This window comes from Ips typographus, linkage group LG3, assembly GCF_016097725.1.
Source record: "Ips typographus isolate SLU linkage group LG3, UJ_Ityp_2.0, whole genome shotgun sequence".
NCBI classification, from domain to species: domain Eukaryota; kingdom Metazoa; phylum Arthropoda; class Insecta; order Coleoptera; family Curculionidae; genus Ips; species Ips typographus.
The window spans coordinates 18,952,802-18,976,904 of NC_138424.1; the positions used below are offsets into that span (position 1 = coordinate 18,952,802).

The 24,103-nt window shown below is 34.8% G+C and overlaps 1 protein-coding gene across 7 annotated transcripts; it reads left to right on the forward strand.

Annotated features, from left to right (window-relative positions):
- The first annotated feature begins 461 nt into the window (after nucleotides 1-461).
- On the forward strand, nucleotides 462-24,063 carry LOC145726129 (uncharacterized). 7 transcript variants are annotated; one of them, XR_014177490.1, is made up of 5 exons: nucleotides 2,013-2,098; nucleotides 5,330-5,714; nucleotides 5,771-6,200; nucleotides 20,322-21,096; nucleotides 21,136-24,063. XR_014177490.1 is itself a non-coding variant. In XM_081975097.1 (4 exons), the coding sequence occupies exons 2-4, from the start codon at nucleotides 5,346-5,348 to the stop codon at nucleotides 16,838-16,840; spliced, it is 1,068 nt and encodes a 355-aa protein (XP_081831223.1). In that variant the 5' UTR covers nucleotides 462-727; nucleotides 5,330-5,345; the 3' UTR covers nucleotides 16,841-17,185. The 7 variants fall into 7 exon arrangements, 6 of the variants coding, with proteins under 6 accessions (XP_081831223.1, XP_081831227.1, XP_081831226.1 ...); XM_081975097.1 differs by lacking the exons at nucleotides 2,013-2,098; nucleotides 20,322-21,096; nucleotides 21,136-24,063 and adding exons at nucleotides 462-727; nucleotides 16,572-17,185; XM_081975101.1 differs by lacking the exons at nucleotides 2,013-2,098; nucleotides 20,322-21,096; nucleotides 21,136-24,063 and adding exons at nucleotides 769-790; nucleotides 16,572-17,185.
- The last annotated feature ends 40 nt before the right edge of the window (nucleotides 24,064-24,103 follow it).

Here is a 24,103-nt window from a genome sequence, read left to right on the forward strand (position 1 = left end):
ACCACGTTTCTTGAAACGGTGTTCAGAGAAATTTGGAGTTGACGACCGAATTCCGCAGCCGGTCGAGTGGAAATGTGGGGCCTCTAAGTGGAAACGTGGATTCCTAAAGGTCTACGGGGAATTGTCTTGTGCGGTGCACTTCCAGGAGGCGGAAAGGGTGAAAGCCTAGGTCAAGACCACGTGGATGTGACAGTGACGGTTATAGTTTCCACGAGGAATGACTATATTTTTCACTCGGATCGTGCCTTTAAGGCGATTTTTAGTCCTATTTATGCAAGCGGGAGAGATGAGAGTTTCTCAGACGCACGCAAGTGCCTCTTCCGCGGATCTTTCGTAATCGTGAATCGCGTAATCGCGTTATTTAATCTGGCTGAACGTCTCACTGACGAGTGGCCATCGTAACCACAACACACACACAACTACAATCCGGCAGCGTCGCAATCAACGAATTGGCAATGACGTAGGGGTCCCGGATGCCCGGATTGGCCGGGTCCGGAAATGCTTAATTAGGGTTGTCCGTTTTGGCTGTATTGTGCATTGTGTGCTGTGGGGTATACGTACAGTGTAAAACAGGCTTAAACCCTTCTTTTGTTTATTTAATTTTTGGTTTTTTATTGGTTATGTAAGCTTGTTGTTTAGAAAGGATTATTAAAAGGGGAAGTTTTAAATTCCAATACAGAGGATTTCTAGCAAACCAGGCGCTAGTTACAGCAAAATACAGTTTCAGGTAAGTTTTTTAGGTTAGTTTTATATTTAGGTTTTGGGCAACAAAAACAAGAATTTGAATAAGGTAAATTGAGAATTTGAATCAATTTAAACAGCTAACACTAAGTAAAAGTTATTCTACCTAATATTAATAACTAATTTCATACCTTTTAAATCATATTTCTGATTTAATTCGGTACCCCACCTTGGTAAACCCTCACAACTTGTTACTGAGAGATTCTTAAAGGAAAAGGGTGATTTTAGTTTTTGCCTTATACTTTTGTGATGTTAACTCGATTTAATCTGTATCATTCATGTTAATATTGGTTTAAAACTAATCTACAGTCTATGTTTTCACAGTGTCTTCCACAGTACACATTAGTTTCCTGTGTGTTCATGTACCTGTCCAATACCCAAAATTTTAATTAATTAGGTAGGTATTCTGTTTTAGTTTAAAACTTTGTCAATATTTCAATCTGTAAATTTACATGGAAAACATTAACTACTAAAGTAATTAATGTTTTTACCCAACTTCTTAATTCTTATTTCTTTGTTGCCCAGGCCTCATAGTGATGATAATGCCTTAAAACTGTCTAAAATGCCTCATATTACCTTGAAATACCTCAAAATACCTTTCAGTTAGATTAATTAAGTAGCATATCTGCTGTTAACAATAATTTAAAGGTATTTCAAGGCATTTTAGGTAGTTTTAAGGTTTTAGCAATAATACAAGCATTGTTAGGTATTTTGCATGCAAAAAGGCATTGTGGTCTATCCCTAGAAAACACTCATTAATTGAACAACCATTACATTATTTAATTATACTTGAAGGGAATTTATTGCCTACAGAGTATACAAACTGATAAAAGCTACAAACTTGCAATTTCAGTTATCACATTATTTGTTTTTCATTCCTACTTCTTATAGGCAAACAAATTTTTGCACCGCCTGTCACCTATATAAAAACAATACCGAATTACCAAAGTGTTTATTCAACAAAAATATTAATTCAACTCTTGGCAGTTTTTATTAGTTGGTAATTGAATAGGTGCCTACTTCCTTTCAAACGAAACGGTACTGGGCCATGTAATAATAGTTATTTTCCTTCAGCAGTGCAGTTGTCATTAATATTTAAAACAATATACTAGTTTTTTTCAGGTAAGCCACTTATTACAGATAAACATTGGGCAAATTAAAATTGCACGCCAATTTTGTTTGCTAACTAGTTTAGATTACAACAAAGTAGTGCCGAATGTTGATAACATACTGAAACAAAGTTCATTTCATGTTGCAGTCATTCAGTGCTAAGTGAATATTGGTGTATGTTTCAGATTAATTTTGTATGTGAAGTAAGTGGCTGTTTATTGTTGCATTGTTTGGTGATTTCATTGGAGTATGTGTGGTGCCCTTGTGGTTGTTCATTTACTGAAAAATGCTAAAAAACTGCACTAGATAATGTTTTTTTTTTAGTTTTTTATCAATTTCATAATACTCTATATTTGTCTTGTACTGATTTGGCTGTAATTCTTATCAAATGTTTTTTAATATCATTATCATATCAGAATGAGTTTAAGTGGAAATTGTGATCATATTTTTGAGTAGTGTGGTTAAAAGCAAATGCAAAAATGAGCACTAAATGTTGCAAAGACATGTTATCTTAAGTCTGCAGTGTAGTATTTGTGGAAATCTCCTGCACAGTGGATAGTTTGTGGTTGGTCAAAAAAAGCTGCTTTCAGCTTGCTTCAGCTTCTAGTTGCTGACTGCACTAATAATTTTTTTTTCAATTCTGGTTTAAGTTAAATGGCAAAAACCTTGAAAAAAATTGGAGAAAACACAGTTAACTGATATGTTGGACTAACTAACTGAATTTGGATCATTGGGCAGTTTCGGATCTGAAATTTTCACTAAGATTGGTAAATTCAAGCTACAATCTAGGAACGGGGGACATAATTTACCTGATTGGGCAGTTACGGACCTGAAATTTTCACTGGGGTTAGTTAATAAATTGAACTCAAATACCAGGGCTGTACTGAACAATTTGAAATGTTTTGAAATGAATTCTTGACCAATCACAAACTACCCACTGTGCAGTGATTCACGCAACTGTGGATTTATCATAAGTGTTTGAGATACTCAAAAGTGTGTAGGAATCGAAAATTCTCAAAAATTTATTTTTGGAGAAAATGCCAAGAAAATTTCAGGAATTTTAGGAGAATTCAAGAGAATGCTGTGAAAAGGCTAATAAATAAAACAGAAAAATTCAGAAGAAACAGTTCAGCCAATGAAATTTCAAATATTTGGAAATTATCCAGGAAATTATAAAATTTCAAGTAGATGTGTTTCTTGAAGGAACTAAGGAGCCAAATTTGACAGTTGGGACGTTAAGGAACGCTGTAATACTTTGCTTGCGTCACGTGACAGTTATCACAACTGTCAAAACTCACTCACCAGTAACTTGAAAGTAGAAAACGTCAAATAGATGTGTTTCTCTGAAGAGTTGCACTGTAAGTTGTGTTTACAGCTTCATGAAGCCAAATTTGACAGTTGGGACGTTAAGGAACGCTGTAATACTTTGATTATGTCACGTGAGAGTTATCACAACTGTCAAAACTCACTCACCAGTAACTTGAAAGTAGAAAACGTCAAATAAATGTGTTTCTTTGAAGAGTTGCACTGTAAGTTGTGTTTACAGCTTCATGAAGCCAAATTTGACAGTTGGGACGTTAAGGAACGCTGTAATACTTTGCTTGCGTCACGTGACAGTTGTCACAACTGTCAAAACTCACTCACCAGTAACTTGAAAGTAGAAAATGTCAAATAGATGTGTTTCTCTGAAGAGTTGCACTGTAAGTTGTGTTTACAGCTCCATGGAGCCAAATTTGACAGTTGGGACGGTAACGACCACTTTAATACTTCTCTCTTGCGTCACGTGACAGCTGTCATAACTGTCAAAACTCACCAGTGACCTAAAAGTATAAGATGCCAAATAGAATTGTTTCTTTGAGGAATTGCACTGTAAGTTGCGTTTACAGCTCCATGGAACCAAATTTGTCAGTTCTGACGTTAAGAAACACTTTGATACTTACGTCATTTAACGTCTCAACTGTCAAATTTTCACTCTCTGTGGCTACAAGTACAACTTGCAAATTGATTCATCAAACTAATCTGAGTATTCCAATTGTTAGCGCTGAATCAGTTTTGACAGTTGACAGCTGTCAGGTGACGTAAGAAACATATCGAAAGTGTCACCTAACTGTAAGCCATGATGTGAAGTTTTTTTTTTTAAGTTTAAGTTTGATGAATGTCTTTAACTGTCATTTAACGTCACAACTGCCAAATTTAACTTCACAGAGTTAATCAATAAAGAGACGCGACTATTTGCCATTTTACAGTTTCACGACACTGTTTAATGAGTTCTGACAGCTGTCAGGTATAAGCTTGTCATTAAACGTCATAGCTAGTTCAATTCGTCAACGTTTTTCCTAATTAACAATTTTTTTTTAATCAATAAACTGTTACAAAGTTGTCAAAATAAAAACTTTTTAATACAATTTTTGCAATGTTGCCAAATTGGCATTTCCTAAAATTCTAGTCCTGAACTATGAAGAACTAGAATTTGAAGGTTGACAACATTTTTTTCCAATTTATTAGCAGTGTTGACATATTTACTTTATCTGTAATCAACTTTTTTCAGCATTTGTTTTATTTTATTTCTTTTATTATATTATTATTACTGAATACTACTTGTTTTACTGAATTTATTACCAAATGTTTGCAATATGACTAAAGTGAAATTTAAATTTTCCTTAATTTGTGACCAGATGTTATGGTAAATGTTATTGAATTTTTTGGTTTTTTGTTATAATGTATAACAAAATTTTTTTAATTAACCAATTGTTGCAGAGTTATAATTATTAATAATTTTCCCAATTTACAACAAAATTTTTGCATTGTTGCTAAAATGTCATTTTTCCTAATTTGTTACCAGAGTTTTGCAGTGTTGCCAAACCGACATTTTTTAGTTAACAAGCAATGACAGTTATAGGGGTTCTAACAGTTCTTGCAGTGTAGCGAAATTGACATTTTTTCCAATTTATTTCCAAATCTGTGCAATGTTGCCAAAGTGTCGTTTTCTTAATTTGTTCCAAATCCAAAGCGGCTTTGTCAATTTAACGTTTTTCATAATTTACATCATAGTTCACAACTGGTTTTGGATTGTTTTTCATTAGTTCTCTCTCTGTATGATTGATTTCTTAACTTTCTATTTCTATATTATTATGTGTATAGTAACATAGTAACCATAAAAGTAAATTAAGTGTAAAGCCAGCCATAAAAGTAAAGTGAGTTGTTTTTTTTTTAATAAAATGATTAGAAAATGATCCTTTAAATAGATTATTGGTTACTAGGTTATGAATTATTACCAGATCATACTGTTTGAATTCGATTTAAGAAAAACTAAAGGAGCGTTTCTATTTAGGCAGCAGTATCTACTAGCAGTAGAAACTTGTTATTCACTAATATCTAAAACAAATCACTTTGTGTATTTAGAACATTTAACCTAATTACACCAAATTTGTTAACCTTATTAATATAAAAAATGCTTTTACACTGTTTTGCTTTATAGACAACAGAAACTAAAAATGACTACCGAAGTCACAACCGAACAATTTTCGCTGCGCTGGAACAACTTTCACACCAACCTGAAATCGGGTTTCCACGATTTGCTACAGCAAGCTGAAATGGTGGACGTCACTTTAGCTGTCGATGGTCATTTTCTGCAAGCACACAAAGTGGTTTTGTCGATCTGCAGCCCGTATTTTAAGATGATGTTCAAAACGAACCCTTGTAAACATCCTATAGTGATACTCAAAGACGTGGGACACGAAAACATGAAGGATATCTTACAGTTCATGTATATGGGAGAGGTGAGCGTGTTGAGGGAGAATTTGTCGTCGTTTTTACGAACCGCCGAAATTCTTCAAGTTAAAGGACTAACCGGGGATGATTCTGTAAGTTGTGTGATTTAACCTTATTGTTATTTGGTGCTAATTAATAGCTAATATAGAGCGAAGACCATTTGAAAAAAGAAGACAAACAGGAAACCATTCTGGAGGTAGAAAACGAAATGTACAGTCACTTGATCGAGACGACTTCCGACGTGGATATGGCACCACCTCAGACTTCTCCTCTACCTCTAAATTGCCCAAAAAAACAACCAAAATCGTCATCACCCACACACTCAAACAAAAAACTCAAAACGGAATACTCCAGTCCGTACAATCTGGACAGTGATATGCCAAAGAATGTAGATTATCAAAGCTGTGATTTCACTCAGAATCTGGTCGCAGACCCTGAGGAAGCCAAAGATTACTCCAAAAACGGTCCTGGTGTGTGGAAAGGTGGATCAATACCGTTCAATATACCAGTGGCACAGTGCCATCCTGATGGTTCGGTTGTGTTGACGAGCAAGACTGAACAAAACGCCTCGGAACAAGGTAAAATTATTTAACAAATTGTTTTTGCATATTGCTCACATATGATACCATTTTCAAGTTTATTTATTTTATAGATTATTTCCTTCCTATCAATTTTGACCAATCGCTATCAAGAATTAGTATAACAAATGTAAATTTTAAGTGGAAAAATCACTTCACAACTGTCAATTTAGGTGTCAGCAGTTTTTCCGGAAAAAATTGCACACTCACAGCAACAGAAAGAATAGTGTTACCCTTTCTAGCTTGAAAGTTATTGTTCTCATTAATTATTGTTCTTATTGTTTTAATTAAAATAAAATCTTTATTTAACTCAGGAAATAATTTTACCAAATATCCCTCGTGCATCTAATTTTTCCTGTGGAAAAATTGGAATACTCGTTTCAGTCGTTTCTAAGTAAATGTTTTAATTACTTAGAAACTCGTTTTTCCGAATTTTTCCGGAAAAATTAAATGCACTAGGGATATTACCCCCGAAAAAATCTCGAATTTGTAATGTTTAGTTGCATTTGGTTTTGGTTATTTGGCTTCTGTAACTCTTTCTTTTCTGTTTTTCTCTAGCATAAGGAATATGTCCTCATAATTGTTTTGGCGTCTTTGACGTATATGTTTTTCTGAATGAAATCAAATGAAAATGAATCTTTAAATTCCTGAATGTTTCTTTCTTTAACCGCTTCTGAGATGTTTTGCAAAAACAGTTTTGATGCACTGTCTTTAAGTTACCTTAAAAAATTACTCTGAAACTTAAACACCTTGTATCTTGGTTATTTTTTGGAGTTCAGAGTGGTTCAACCACTCCAAATAACTGTCTTGAAGTGCTCTTTCCACTGGTGTTGGTCAAAAAATTCTATCTTGAAAACTGCCTACAGGGTGGTCAAAACAAGACAACCACTGTACTTTCCGTGCTCACCCTGTACAGTGGCAGCAATAATTGATGTTGAAACTTACATGGGTTGATGCAGCAGTTCATTGGAAACATTTTTGCTTTCGTGTGAATTTTCTGTAACTTTAACCGTTTCTGAGATGTTTTGCAAAAACTGTTTTAATGCACTGTCTTTAAGTTTAACCTTAAAAAAATAGTCTGAAACTTAAACACCTTGTATCTTGGTTATTTATTGGAGATCAGAGTGGTTCAACCACTTCAAATAACTGTCTTGAACTGCTCTTTTCACTGGTGTTAGTCAAAAAATTCTATCTTAAAAACTGTCTACAGGGTGGTCAAAACAAGACAACCACTGTACTTTCCGTGCTTACCCTGTATAGTGGCAGCAATAATTGATGTTGAAACTTACATGGGTTGATGCAGCAGTTTATTGGAAACATTTTTGCTTTCTTGTGAATTTTCTGTAACTTTAACCGTTTCTGAGATATTTGGCAAAAACTGTCTTTAAGTTTAACCTTAAAAAATTAGTCTGAAACTTAAACACCTTGTATCTTGGTTATTTTTTGGAGTTCAGAGTGGTTCAACCACTCCAAATAACTGTCTTGAACTGCTCTTTCCACTGGTGTTGGTCAAAAAATTCTATTTTGAAAACTGCCTACAGGGTGGTCAAAACAAGACAACCACTGTACTTTCCGTGCTCGCCCTGTATAGTGGCAGCAATAATTGATGTTGAAACGTACATGGGTTGATGCAGCAGTTCATTGGAAACGTTTTTGCTTTCTTGTGAATTTTTTGTAACTTTAACCGTTTCCGAGATATTTGGCAAAAACTGTTTTGATGCACTGTCTTTAAGTTTAATCTTAAAAAATTAGTCTGAAACTTAAACACCTTGTATCTTGGTTATTTTTTGGAGTTGAGAGTGGTTCAACCACTCCAAATAACTGTCTTGAACTGCTCTTTTCACTGGTGTTAGTCAAAAAGTTCTATCTGGAAAACTACCTAAAGTGTGGTCAAAACAAGGAAACCACTGTATTTTCCGTGCTCACCCTGTATAGTGGCAGCAATAACTGATGTTGAAACATACATGGGTTGATGCAGCAGTTCATTGGAAACATTTTTGCTTTCTTGTGAATTTTTTGTAACTTACTGTCTCTGAGATATTTGGCAAAAACTGTCTTTAAGTTTAACCTTAAAAAATTAGTCTGAAACTTAAACACCTTGTATCTTGGTTATTTTTTGGAGTTCAGAGTGGTTCAACCACTCCAAATAACTGTCTTGAACTGCTATTTTCACTGGTGTTAGTCAAAAAATTCTATATTGAAAACTGCCTACAGGGTGGTCAAAACAAGACAACCACTGTACTTTCCGTGCTCACCCTGTATAGTGGCAGCAATAATTGATGTTGAAACTTACATGGGTTGATGCAGCAGTTCATTGGAAACATTTTTGCTTTCTTGTGAATTTTTTGTAACTTTAACCGTTTCTGAGATATTTGGCAAAACCTGTCTTTAAGTTTAACCTTAAAAAAATAGTCTGAAACTTAAACACCTTGTATCTTGGTTATTTTTTGGAGTTCAGAGTGGTTCAACCACTCCAAATAACTGTCTTGAACTGCTCTTTCCACTGATGTTAGTCAAAAAGTTCTATCTTGAAAACTGCCTACAGTGTGGTCAAAACAAGGAAACCACTGTTCTTTCCGTGCTCACCCTGTATAGTGGCAGCAATAACTGATGTTGAAACATACATGGGTTGATGCAGCAGTTCATTGGAAACATTTTTGCTTTCTTGTGAATTTTCTGTAACTTTAACTGTTTCTGAGATGTTTGGCATAAACTGTTTGATGCACTGTCTTTAAGTTTAACCTTAAAAAAATAGTCTGAAAATTAAACAACTTGTATCTTGGTTATTTTTTGGAGTTCAGAGTGGTTCAACCACTCCAAATAACTGTCTTGAACTGCTCTTTCCACTGATGTTAGTCAAAAAGTTCTATCTTGAAAACTGCCTACAGTGTGGTCAAAACAAGGAAACCACTGTACTTTCCGTGCTCACCCTGTATAGTGGCAGCAATAACTGATGTTGAAACATACATGGGTTGATGCAGCAGTTCATTGGAAACATTTTTGCTTTCTTGTGAATTTTCTGTAACTTTAACCGTTTCTGAGATATATGGCAAAAACTGTTTTGATGCACTTAAAGTTTAACCCTAAAAAATTAGTCTGAAACTTGGACACCTTATATCTCGCTTATTTTTGGGGTTTCAAAGTGGTTCAACCACTCCAAATAACTGTCTTGAACTGCTCTTTTCACTGGTGTTAGTCAAAAAATTCTATTTTGAAAACTGCCTACAGGGTGGTCAAAACAAGACAACCACTGTACTTTCCGTGCTCACCCTGTATAGTGGCAGCAATAATTGATGTTGAAACGTACATGGGTTGATGCAGCAGTTCATTGGAAACATTTTTGCTTTCGTGTGAATTTTTTGTAACTTTAACCGTTTCTGAGATATTTGGCAAAAACTGTTTTGATGCACTGTCTTTAAGTTTAACCTTAAAAAAATAGTCTGAAAATTAAACAACTTGTATCTTGGTTATTTTTTGGAGTTCAGAGTGGTTCAACCACTCCAAATAACTGTCTGAACTGCTCTTTTCACTGGTGTTGGTCAAAAAAATTCTATCTTGAAAACTGCCTACAGGGTGGTCAAAACAAGACAACCACTGTACTTTCCGTGCTCACCCTGTATAGTGGCAGCAATAATTGATGTTGAAACTTACATGGGTTGATGCAGCAGTTCATTGGAAACATTTTTGCTTTCGTGTGAATTTTCTGTAACTTTAACCGTTTCTGAGATATATGGCAAAAACTGTTTTGATGCACTTAAAGTTTAACCCTAAAAAATTAGTCTGAAACTTGGACACCTTGTATCTCGCTTATTTTTGGGGGTTCAGAGTGGTTCAACCACTCCAAATAACTGTCTTGAACTGCTCTTTCCACTAATGTTAGTCAAAAAATTCTATCTTGAAAACTGCCTACAGGGTGGTCAAAACAAGACAACCACTGTACTTTCCGTGCTCACCCTGTATAGTGGCAGCAATAATTAATGTTGAAACATACATGGGTTGATGCATCAGTTCATTGGAAACATTTTTGCTTTCATGTGAATTTTTTGTCACTTTAACCGTTTCCGAGATATTTGGCAAAAACTGTTTTGATGCACTGTCTTTAAGTTTAACCTTAAAAAAATAGTCTGAAACTTAAACACCTTGTATCTTGGTTATTTTTTGGAGTTCAGAGTGGTTCAACAACTCCAAATAACTGTCTTAAACTGCTCTTTTCACTGGTGTTAGTCAAAAAATTTCTTAAAATCTTAAAAACTGCCTACAGAGTGGTCAAAACAAGACAATCACTGTAATTTCTTGTGTGGTGTGCACGAAAAAAAAACGGAAAAAAATGATCACATGATTTTGAAAACAATATTTTGATCTCAAATGTGGTCACGTGACTGCAACTCAGCTATTATAATCGTAAAAACAGTCACGTGACCTCCAGAAATTCCTTTTAGTCGTAAATATGATCACGTAACCTTCAGAGCAACATTTTGATCTTAAATATGGTAACGTGACTGCAAAGTGGCTATTTTAACCTTAAGAAGAGTCACGTGGAAAAATGTTGTATACCTAACCTCAACATTTTTCAAAATAATATAAATTTTGAAAAATATAGTAATCTGATTTAATTGAACGTTCTCTCTCTCTCCCTTCTGGACAAAACATTCCCGGTATAAAAGCGTCAATCTTTCGACAGCGTGACATTTCTAGTATATATGGTATACAGGGTGATCAAAAGGCAATTTCAAGGGCTACAAATTGGTATATTGAATCACCTTGTAACTGTCAAAATAACGGAGTTATGGACGGTCACAGTAAAAACGGTCAAAATCAAACTTTACAAGAAACAACTCAGTTTTAACAATAGATAACTAAGTTATTCGACGTTTTAGGAAAAAAACACTATACAGGGTGGTCAAAAGACAATTTCAAGGGCTACAAATTGGTATATTGAACCACACCCTATAATTGTCAAAATAATCGAGTTATTGACAATACAATGGAGTAGTTTACAGGGTGATTGAAAGAAAGCTAATAAATGAGGCTATCACGTGACGTTAAGCTGACATGGCTGTTGCTCCGTTTAACTGCTAGAGGGCGTCAAAGTTGACTCACGTTTTTTGCAGTTTGTGCTCAATATCTCAGGAACGTTCCAGGTTAGAGGTCTGTTTACCGAAAAACCCGTTTCCATAGCAAGTGCAGGAAATAGTATCTTTTTCCAGCTCGGTGTATTTAATCATAAGATCCTCATACATTTTTTCCATTTCCAATAGCTTTGCTTCGAGCTGTTCTGGTACTTTAGCCTCTTCATTTGCCAGTGTTTGCAGATCGGGAGAACTAACATTTTGCAACTGTAATGTTGCCTTTTAGATGGATCTGCATTTTTGTAAACTTTCAAAAGCCGCTTGATATTTTTTGTTACTACTCACAGAGCAACAGTTTATGACCAGAACATGCACCCTAACATTCTAAGAATATGCTGAATTTTAGCAGTTTAAACCTTGACAATAGAAAGCGCTAAACCAGCTAAATTACCTGATGTTTAGTTGCTTTTGATGCAAAAATGTCACAAACACACTATGTTGTTCTGGACCAAATTTAATGTTTATTACTTCCATCTCAATTTTTTGATAAAAAAACAAAACCTAACCTAAACCTACCTACGGAAAAGTTACTTCGGTTTTATTATATGTGGCAGAACTTTTTTGCAAAACATTTCATCCTAAAGCTTAAAATTTTACAAGTAACTTGAAAATGGTATTATACTCTTAAGTGTGCTCATATTTGCTGCAATTTAATTATTTGTAACTCAATTATAGCACCAATCTTGAGTTTTTACAGTAATGATTTAATATAACCACCTAATAGTTGACATATTGTGTGGTACATGATTTATTTAGGTTTTTCTAAGTAGACCAGTTTAACTTTATGTTGCATGTTAAATGTTTTCTGCGTGTTAGCTCTTTTGTTTAACGCGTATTTTTTTTATTATTTCGCTACTTTATTTATCCGTTTTATGTTAGTTTGGTAGTGTTTTTATTTTGTGCATGGTAAGTAGTTTATATACCGTAACCCACCGATTAACCTCCACAGTAACTCGCTAACCACAGTATTTTAAACTGTTTGCAGCAGGATTTGAGGACTAGGATAACCCAATTAATATGGCATGTGATAAAAAAATTTAACGTTGTCTAACTTGTGTGTAAGTAGACTTCCCCTACAGCCAGGTTCGTATTAGTAGCGTTTTTAGGTGAATAAACTAGAAAATTTAGTCTTGATAAATTGTACAGAACTATACTAATTTATTTACAACCATAAATGGAGTGTCAATGTTATTTTTCAGAACGTCTTATAAATCAAAGCAAAATTACATGGCCATAAGTGGTGGATCTACTTTAATATCTAGACATATAGTTTAGATATTTCCCAGTTGATCGGTGTCTGATTTGTTGTGATGGGTAAATTACAGGTAAATATATTCCTTGAAAATTTGACCGGTAATTTAGCAGTCAATTTTCTGTCTGTCATTTTCTTACTCCAAATGGGTTTGACAGGCGATTTTGTTCCTGACTGCCCTTTCAAGCTGTGTTTCTGGCAGTTCAAATTTTGCACCGTTTTTCCCACTGACTGTACCAAATATTGCAGTGTTTTTTCAGGTTATTGGATAGGAAATTCAATGAGGATTCTAAAAATGTGCTCAAAACAGCAATTTTATCACTACAAGTGGGTTTTACAGACGATTTTATCCTTGAGTGTCTTTTCAAACTGTGTTTTTGACAGTTCAAACTTTGACACCGCTTTTCACCCTGATTGTACCAAATTTTGTAGTGTTTTTCCAGGTTTTTGGATAGGAAATTTAATGAGGATTTCAAAAATGTGCTTAAAACTGTCATTTTCTTACACCAAGTGGGTTTGACAAGCGATTTTGTCCCTGACTGTCTTTTCAAACTGTGTTTTTGACAGTTCAAACTTTGACACTGCGTTTCACCCTGACTATACCAAATTTTGTAGTGTTTTTCCAGGTTTTTGGATAGGAAATTTAATGAGGATTTCAAAAATGTGCTTAAAACTGTCATTTTCTTACACCAAGTGGGTTTGACAAGCAATTTTGTCCCTGACTGTCTTTTTAAACTGTATTTCTGACAGTTCAAACTTTGACACCGCTTTTCACCCTGACTGTACCAAATTTTGTAGTGTTTTTTCAGGTTATTGGATAGGAAATTTAGAGAAGATTCCAAAAATGTGCTTAAAACTGTCATTTTCTTAACCCAAGTGGGTTTGACAAGCGATTTTGTCTTTGACTGTCTTTTTAAACTGTATTTCTGACAGTTCAAACTTTGACACCGCTTTTCATCCTGACTGTACCAAATTTTTTTAGTGTTTTTTCAGGTTATTGGATAGAAAATTTAGCGAAGATTCTAAAAATGTGCTTAGAACTGTCAATTTCTTACTCCAAGTGGGTTTGACAAGCGATTTTGTGCTTGACTGTCTTTTCAAACTGTGTTTCTGATAGTTCAAATTTTGACATCGCTTTTCTTCTTGACTGAATTAAATTTTGTACTGTTTTTTCAGGTTATTGGATAGGAAATTTAGCGAAGATTCCAAAAATGTGCTTAAAACTGTCAATTTCTTACTCCAAGTGCGTTTGAGAAGCGATTTTGTCCTTGACTGTTTTTTTAAACTGTATTTCTGACAGTTCAAACTTTGACACCGCTTTTCACCCTGACTGTACCAAATTTTGTAGTGTTTTCTCAGGTTATTGGATAGGAAATTTAGAGAAGATTCCAAAAATGTACTTAAAACTGTCAATTTCTTACTCCAAGTGGGTTTGACAAGCGATTTTGTGCTTGACTGTCTTTTCAAACTGTGTTTCTGACAGTTCAAACTTTGACACCGCTTTTCATCCTGACTGTACCAAATTTTGTAGTGTTTTTTCAGGTTATTGGATAGAAAATTTAGCGAAGATTCTAAAAATGTGCTTAGAACTGTCAATTTCTTACTCCAAGTGGGTTTGACAAGCGATTTTGTGCTTGACTGTCTTTTCAAACTGTGTTTCTGACAGTTCAAACTTTGACACTGATTTTCTTCTTGACTGAATTAAATTTTGTACTGTTTTTTCAGGTTATTGGATAGGAATTTTAGTGAAGATTCCAAAAATGTGCTTAAAAATGTCAATTTCTTACTCCAAGTGGGTTTGACAAGCGATTTTGTGCTTGACTGTCTTTTCAAACTGTGTTTCTGACAGTTCAAACTTTGACACTGATTTTCTTCTTGACTGAATTAAATTTTGTACTGTTTTTTCAGGTTATTGGATAGGAAATTTAGTGAAGATTCCAAAAATGTGCTTAAAACTGTCAATTTCTTACTCCAAGTGGGTTTGACAAGCGATTTTGTGCTTGACTGTCTTTTCAAACTGTGTTTCTGACAGTTCAAGCTTTGACACTGATTTTCTTCTTGACTGAATTAAATTTTGTACTGTTTTTTTAGGTTATTGGATACGAAATTTAGCGAAGATTCATAAAATGTGCTTACAACTGTCAATTTCTTACTCCAAGTGGGTTCCACAAGCGATTTTGTCCTCAACTGTCTTTTCAAACTGTGTTTCTGATAGTTCAAACTTTGACATCGCTTTTCTTCTTTACTGAATTAAATTTTGTACTGTTTTTTCAGGTTATTGGATAGGAAATTTAGCGAAGATTCCAAAAATGTGCTTAAAACTGTCAATTTCTTACTCCAAGTGCGTTTGAGAAGCGATTTTGTCCTTGACTGTTTTTTTAAACTGTGTTTCTGACAGTTCAAACTTTGACACCGCTTTTCACCCTGACTGTACCAAATTTTGTAGTGTTTTTTCAGGTTATTGGATAGGAAATTTAGTGAAGATTCCAAAAATGTGCTGAAAATTGTCAATTTCTTACTCTAAGTGGGTTTGACAAGCGATTTTGTGCTTGACTGTCTTTTCAAACTGTGTTTTTGACAGTTCAAACTTTGAGACCGCTTTTCACCCTGACTGTACCAAATTTTGTAGTGTTTTTTAGGTCATTGGATAAGAAATTTAATGAGGATTTCAAAAATGTGTCTAAAACAGTCAGTTTCTCACTGCTAGTCACTTCTTCTTCTTCTTCTATTGCCCTATCCGATTACGGACGTTGGCTATCATCATGGTTATGCGGATCTTATTGGCTGCGCATCGGAACAGTTTAACCATTTTTGCAGGTTAGCCAGTCATGAAATTCTTCTTCTTCCATGCCCTCGTCGGCTATCAACTTTGCCTTGGATTATGTTTTGGAGAATTCGGTATTTGTTATTTCTCATGATATGGCCAAAATACTCTAATTTTCTACGCTACACAGTAAGCATGATTTCAGGCTCACATCCCATTCTTCGGAGTACTTCTTCGATTCTAATTCTTTCTATCCAAGAGATTCTAAGAATTCTTCTGAAAAACCACATTTCAAAAGCTTGCAGCCTTTTTTCCATAGCGTCTGACAGCGTCTAAGCCTCCACACCGTACAGAAGAGTGACTATTCTCTTCTTTAGAGCCAGATTCAGATCTCGACCTGACAGGAGCAGTATCATCTGCATAAACGTACTTCTGGCTATTTCAATTCTATGTTTTATCTCCTGTGAGTGATCCCAGTCCCCGTTCAACGTGCAGCCGAGATAAGTTAACTTTGCCTTCCTCTCAACTGGCTATACACGCTACCTGGTTGGACTGGATTTTTACTAATCACCATATATTTGGTCTTATTGACATTTAAGTTCAGCCCGTACTCCTCACTAGTTTGGTTGACCCTGTCTAACAACTCTTGTAGCCCCTCCATACCGTCCGATAACAAGACGGTGTCATCAGCATAGCGGATATTATTGATGATTTCACCATTAACTCTGATGCTTCGATTTGTGTTTTTTAGAGCCTCCTTGAAAACGCTGTCTGAATTACGATTGAACAGGACAGTATGCTAGTCACTTACCTCAGTAAAACCCAGAGAAACACTCAACGTTTGTTCGTTTGTTAATACATAGTGGCAAGCAGTTCGTTCACACAATTTAAATTAACAAACAAACACTTTGTTAATTATTAATTGCACATTTTTTCAAATTAAATAATACAATTTCTTCCCTAAATAATTATATTTGATCATAGATCGTTACCGCGTTGTTATTGTCTTAAACGGCCATATTTTTAGTGGATTATTATTAATTTCTATCATTGATTCTGAGGTATGCTGTATATTGCTCCAAATTATTAAGGTTGTAAATAAAGTAGTATGTACAAGCCTAGTTGACCATTGTTTCATTTCGAAAACGAATAAAGTGAAACACTCTATCTAGTGTACAATCTACATATTTAGACCGTCAAACAAACCGTCGTCTTTTTTCCTTCAGGTACCAGCTCATCGGCCAAATCAGATAGTCGAACCACGGCAGTGTTCAAGCACGGCTACCAGTGCGAACAGTGTTTGAAGAAGTTTTCGCGACGAGATCACCTACGAACCCACGAAAAGAACATACACGGATCGGATGCGGGACCGTTTAAATGTATGATGTGCGAACAACTCTACAAAAACACCGAAAGTCTGCGAAAACACATTTCTAAGTTTCATTTCACCAATTTGAACGATTTAGTTCATCAAAAAGTGGAAGTTAAGGCCTGATGAGTTACTATTATTGTTTATTAATTAAGATAATAACATTACTTTTTGTGCCATTACTTTGTTTATTTACTAGTCACGTTAATTATATTAATGTAATAGTAACAGATTTTATACCTTTTATTAGTATGTTAGATATACATACATATAACGATACTTTTTGATCTTTGTCTATTATTATTTCTATTAATAGTTACTTATTACTACCGTGATTTAGTTTCACATCACAATTTTTACCAAGTATTTAATAAGGAGTATTGTTTTTTTTTCTATAGGAGAATAGTGTTGTGCCAATCAGTAAGTGCCTTATTAGTATTTTTATAGTAAAATATACGACTGCCATTGCAATTAGTTGGTTTTATTTGAACCAAATTGCAAAATTGATTATATTATACTAATTTATCAGGAAGAGTAAACCATAATCTGGTCTAGTAAATCATTGTGGAATTTAAGATTTTAAATATAAACTAAACACATTGCTAGTAATTTTATAAAAACCGAAAGTTAAAATGTGACCCCTGTGACGTAGTAAGAGACATTACAATTTTATAACGTACGTGGAAGTCTACAGGGTGTCGAGTAAGCACATAATCAAAAGGATTCTGTGACATTCTTTAGATCGAAAGGTGATGATTTGACGTAATTGTCATTAGAAAAAAGTGTATGGTTCCAATGCTATTGATGGTAAAAGTTCTTGAAAAAACATCTATTTTCGGAAATATTTGGAGAATGATTTTAATGAAACTTGCTGTGGACTTGTCTCTAAGTAAGGCTCATGGTTTGATGAAACCACCACGTCCATTTGCTGTGCTCTTTATTTTTCCGCTCTATTTTCTACACTCACTGAATATTATTTAAAATTGACAAAATGTCTACTTGGTTTACTGTATTTTTTACTTTAAAATGGTTCAAAAGGATTCAAATCTGGTCATCTGTGAGGTTTGACATTGAAAATAGTAGGATTAATTTTTAATGGCGTTCAATTTTTTTAGACTACAGTCGTCGTAGTATTCAAATTCGTCATAGTAGTATTCAAGACTTGTCCAAATTTGTACTGAATAGTCTAAAAACTTGTTGCTGGCTAAAAATTGTTTTTTTCAGGCTGCAAACCTGGTTGAGTGTCTGAAACTAGATTTTAATAACTAAATCAGTCCGGAAATCAAGCCAAAGATTGTTGAGCATAAAACTCATTTTTTACTACTAAAAATAGTCTAACAGTTGACTTTTAAGGCTAGAAATTACTATACTAAGACTAAAAAGTCCATTTTCAGGACTTTATTTGGTGTACAACCCAATTTTCTAGTCTGAAACAAGTCTAGAATTCAATTAAGCACTGGAGATAGTCCAAATTCATTTTTTTGGACTAATTCATTTCATAAAATTTGTTTTTAAATCTAATATCGTAGCATTTAGTGTCAAATGTTTACCTTCATTACTGAAGAGTCTAAAACTTGACGTTTACTATCATAAACAGTCTTAAAGCATTAAAATCCAAATTTCTTAGAAATGCGTCAATGTTTTGAACCGATGAATGTAGAAGTTAATTTAAATAGTAAAGAAGCTTGAAGACTATGGACAGGATACAAACTGGCTTTCAGGCCTGATAAGTCAAAAACATTGGGAAGATCGTGAAGAGCCTTAAAGCACTAAAAACAGTCTAGATTCTTAAGAAATGCTCGAATTTTTAACAGTAAAGTCAATTTAATAGTGACAAAGCTTGAAATGGTATTTTTAAGTCTATGGAAAATGTAAAAAATGTCAACTAGGTGAATATAGCCTTCAAACTCGATTTTCCAAGCTGAAAGCAGTTTTAAAGCCCTAAAAATAGTCCAGAGTTTTAAGAAAACCAGAAGGAAAGTAAAAAAAACTTGTAAAGTTAGTCTTCAAGTCAATTTTCATGAAATAATGTCAATATCCTGCATTTAAGACTATTTTCAAGACTAAAATATTGAAATGTATTTTCAAATTATGAAAAATTACTTTTTCGCAAATTTTAAGCTTCTGATGTCACTTTTCATTGGTTCAGAGTCACTTTTTGATGTCCAAGTCAAATTTCACCGTTTCCAAGACAATTTTTTAGTTGGATTGTGTTGGTTTTGGGTCTTTGAACGTAATATAATTCAATTATCGCGTAAACAAAGTTTGAAATCAGAATTTTATAAGAGATACTTATTTTTTAAAAATGATAAGAAAAGTAAAAGAAACTGTAATTTTTTAAAAACATTCAGTGACGTAGAAAATAAGGCGGAAAAATTAAAAGCATTTTTCAGTACCTACACCACTGGACAATTTCGACAAACGTCATTAATATCACATTGTCACGTGACCGTTTAGCTAAATAGTGTTCTATAATCATGTGACAACTGTCACTAACGTCAAACTGTGTTCAAAACTTGCAAAAATCAGTGTTTCATTGTGTTTTCTAGCAGTATTTGATATAAACTTGTTTTTGAGATTTATGACAGCTATTTTGACAATTGTCACGTGACCCTCTAGCTAAATAGTGTTTTTCAATCACGTGACAACTGCCGCTAACGTTAAAACTTACAAACTGGGTCCAAAAGTTGTAAAAATCACGGTTTAGAAACGTTTTCTTCCAGTATTTGATATAAAACGTGTTTTTAAGATTTATGACAGTTATTTGGACAATTTTCACTTGACCGTCTAGCTAAATAGTATTCTACGATCACGCGACAACTGTCACTAACGTTAAAACTGTCAAACTGTGCTCAAAACTTGCAAAAGTCAGGGTTTAGACGCATTTTCTAGCAGTATTTGAAATAAAACGTGTTTTTGAGATTTATGATAGTTATTTGGACAATTTTCACGTGACCGTCTAGTTAAATAGTATTCTACGATCACGCGACAACTGTCACTAACGTTAAAACTGTCAAACTGTCCTCAAAACTTGCAAAAGTCAGGGATTAGACGCATTTTCTAGCAGTATTTGATATAAGTAAAACGTGTTTTGAGATTTATGACAATTATTTTGACAATTGTCACGTGACCGCCTAGCTAATTAGTGTTCTACAATCACGTGACAATTGTCACTAACTATTAAAAGACATTTATCATTTTTGTTTTGTTCTACCGTTATCTACCATCTTTTGACTGGTTATTCTACCGCCATTAAATATTTTGACTTGGCAACACTGTAGGTAGGAACTTCAAACGTAAAGGTAACTTAAGGCAATGTTGCCAAAACTGTCATTGGACTGGACACTGGACAAAGTCCGCTCCGCGTTTTTAAAGTATCAAAAGTGTCCAGGCCGTCCCGGGAAACGAGAAAAAATCCAAAAACGCTTAGCTATAGGAGATTATTATTTTTTTGTTGGTCAATTGTTTGTAGAATAGTAAATATGTACCCTAAATGATTAAACATGGCGTTTGAAACAAAATAAGGGCGTTTTTTCAATTTTTTTCTCAACACCTCTATAAGAAATATTTATGAAATTTCAGAAAACTTTGTTTTTCCTTTTTTTAGATAACATTCCATGTAGCCTCGATGAGAAAGGCCACGTATTTTGCCAGTTCTGCTACAAGCCATTTGTGAATCGATACAATCTCAAAGTTCACATCAGGGACAAACACGAGTCCAAATCCACAGACCTGGGCTGTAATATATGCGGAAAGACTATGAGAAACCAAAGTTGCCTGCGGGTTCACATGTACCATCATCGGAAACAGGTTGAGACGGCCGGTATAGCTAGTTGAATACTATTTTATATTCCCTGTAGAGTCCAAATATGTACAAACTTATGTAGGACTTTTCATTGAGAACAACAAGGGTAACTAACAAAAAAGAAGTTGATTTATATGGTTGGCTTTTGATATTATTAATACCAACTTTACAAAATATTCTTTAAACTCCCTGTATACCTTTAAGATAAATATACAGGTGTGGTAAATCCAAAACCGACCATAGGAAAACTGTGTTACGGACAGAGAAACGTAGATAATTAAATGCGCGGGACAAAGACAGAAAAGTGAACAAATATGAAGTAGGCCATATTTTCAGCGCGCTGTGGCCAAACGCCAAGTATCCAATAGCGTCGACAAAATTAATTTTGTTGTTGTATTATTCCTAATTTAAAATCAGTCAGTTTGACAACACTGATGCAAAATTATGGCCTACTTAAAATTTTTGGAGGTGTTCTGTCTTTGTCACGCGCATTCAATCATTTATGTGTCTCTGTCCGTTACACGATTTTCCTAAGGTTTGTTTTGGATTTACCACACCTGTATAATTTTTGGTAGAAGTGTGAAGTATAGTATAGGGGATTCAGGAAGGAAGGAAGGAAGGAAGTAACACGGTTATGTCTTAAGTGAGACTTTATACGAACAAATAATCTTGTGCGTTTTGGCGGCAGAATCTCATGATAAGTCCACATGTGCAGTGTTTGTGATTGGTCAAAAAGGCAGCAAGCTGAAAGCTGCATTTTTTGACCAATCACAAACTACGAACAGTACTGCGATTTACGCGAATGTATATGCAGACACAGCATCAGTCTGGTGACTGACTCATTTGAATTATGGCGTTTTCGATTGGCAAAACCAGTGTATTGCCATGCTGTTTCAATAGTATTTGATAGAGCAGGATACAGATACATTAATGTTGCACTAAGCCAATCGAAAACGTCATTAGAATTGATGAATTTTGGTGGTCAACTGCCAAAATTATTAAAAGTCAAAATTTGCGTAAATCCTAGCAATGTTGCTGATTGGTAAATACTGCACATGTGGACTTGCCATTAAGTGAAAACACCTATGACAGGTTTCATCAGTATGTCAGCGGACGCAATGACGTAATTGTTAACTACGATGGTTTACACTACAGGGTGGTCCAGTTTTCCAGTGTCAATATAATTCAGCATTTGATAGCCCACCAAAAAATAAGTTAACATTCTTTATGTCATTTTTCTGAAAAACGTTTCCTAAGGAAAGGACTTACTACTAGACATAGTCTTATAATTCGTTTTTCAGACTGCAATCCATGGTCGAGTGTCTGAAAGTGAATTTCAAGAACTAAAAACCGTCCGGAAATCAAGACAAAGATAGTTGCACATGAAACTCATTTTTTACTACTAAAAATAGCCTCAAAGTTGATTTTTTAAGGCTAAAACTGACTACTAGGACTAAAAGGAGTCTAACAGTCTATTTTCACGGCTCTAATTGGTGTACAACACAGTTTCTGGACTGAAACAAGTCTAGAATTGAATGAAACACTGGAAACAGATGGACTATCTAATGGTGAATTATTGACATTTAAAACTGGACCATCCTGTATATCGGCCATTCTTCTTCTTCTTGGGCTTTCAGCCTGTTTTTCCAGCTTTAAGGAGTTCCTTGCAACTTTGACATCCAGCTATCCCTCCACCTCTTTGGTGGTCTGCCTGGCGGTCTTCTATTCTATTGTCTTCCATTCTGTTGATGTGTTGATTCCACTCTCGCCCTCTGCCTCGGCAATCTTACAATGTCCTGTATTTCGCAGATTCGTCTTATTTCTTGGTTGGGTATTCTGCCACGTAGCGTGTGTCCCGTGATACTTCGGAGCGTTCACATCTCTGCCGTTCGGGTTATGCTCTTGGTTCTGCTGGTGTATGCCGTGGTTTCTGCGGTATATGTGATTATTACGCATGATTCATATATTCTGGTCTTTGCTTCTATTTTTAAGAACTGTTTTTGCAATATAATGTCTTTCAAACATCCGGCTATTCCAGAGGCCTTATCTATTTGATTACCACAGATCTCCTGTCTTGATGGGCGGCTATTTCTACCCCTAAGTATCTGAAGGACATCATCATCTGTTCTACTATTTCGTCGTTAAAAGCTAATTTGCATCTTCTAGGTTCTTTCGCTACAACTAGTGATTTTGTCTTGTTTGTCGCAATCGACATATTGTAGCGTTTCGCTTTCAGGTAGAATTGATAAAGTAGTCTCTGCAGCTCATCTTCGTTTTCTGATATAATTACTGCATCATCCGCGTAGCACAGTGTTGTTATTTCTTCTTTGTTGTCTTTTATCATTTCGTTCATGATTAGGTTAAAAAGTACCATGCTTAGAGAGTCTCCCCATCTTATTCCTGTTGATATGGACACTTCTTGGGTCAGGCTGTTGTTCACAAGTATTCTGGTCGTTGTATTCAAGTTTTCAATAGTTCTTACTACTTCTTCCGGAATGCTGCCCCGTCTCAATATGATTGTGATGTCATTTAGCCTCACTCGATCAAACGCTTTGCTCAGATCTGTGAAGCACATATACGCCGGTTTCTCGTATTCGATTGATTTCTCGACTACTTGTCGAATCATGAATATGGCGTCTGTGGTAGACTTGTTTTTCCTGAATCCCTGTTGTTATTTGTCCTGAGATGATACCGCATATGATTTTCGTGAATGACGCTTAGGAGAGTTATTCCTCTGTAGTTTCCTGGTTGCTTTTTGTCGGCTTTTTTAAAGATACGGATAGTGATGCTTTTCTTCCAGTCGGTTGGTATAGTTGTTTCATTTAAGATCTTCTGGTAAAGATTGGCTAGTTGTTCGCTTAGTGGTTTACCTCCGTACTTTATCAGTTCGTTGTCCAATTCTTCGATTTCTGGGGCTTTTCTGTTTCTAAGTTCCTTAAGGTATATTTTTCTACTAGTTCGTGGGTAATATGGGTAGTTGCTTCTGCCATTGCTGGCTTTTCCTTATCTTCATCGAACATTTGTTTGAAGTAATTTATCCATGCCTCGCCCGGAAGTTGTTACTGTTACATATTCGTTACCTTCGTCTTACCAATCCCCATATCTTCTTTTGGCTGCTATAGAGGTCGTGTTCCATATCTGCAGTGAAGGTTTCCCAGTATTCGGTCTTTATTCGTCGTATTTCTGCCTTAACTCTATTCCTTATTTCCTTGTACCGTATCCACTCTTCCGTTATTTAAGTATCTCTTATCGGCCATTATTTTCTACAATCAACATCAACAGAATTTTTGTTAAGTTGCCCTGTAAACTATGTAATACTCTCGAATATTATACGAGGGCTTATTTATATTGCATTTTTTATGGCATATTGCCACTATCAAGACAAAAAGTGACTATAGCTCAAACTGTACTGCTTTATATGCTATGTAAGGTTGTATTTATTCCGTATTTGTTATATTATGTTACTTTTTAATCTATAACTTGTTGTCTGTTTAGTTTTGGGACTGTTATGTAATAAGCAATATAATTATTATATTATTTGAAAGTGATTTTTACTGAAAATCACCAGTTAAAGCAGGTACCGT

Excerpts from the sequence above, each read along its gene's own strand:
- LOC145726129 (XM_081975095.1), top strand. The coding sequence starts at position 2,028 with ATGTTTCAGATTAATTTTGTATGTGAAGTAAGTGGCTGTTTATTGTTG. Across the intron at positions 2,099-5,329 it reads TGTTTGGTGATTTCATTGGA|ACAACAGAAACTAAAAATGA; the intron begins GTATGTGTGGTG and ends TTTGCTTTATAG. Across the intron at positions 6,201-16,571 it reads ACAAAACGCCTCGGAACAAG|GTACCAGCTCATCGGCCAAA; the intron begins GTAAAATTATTT and ends TTTTTCCTTCAG.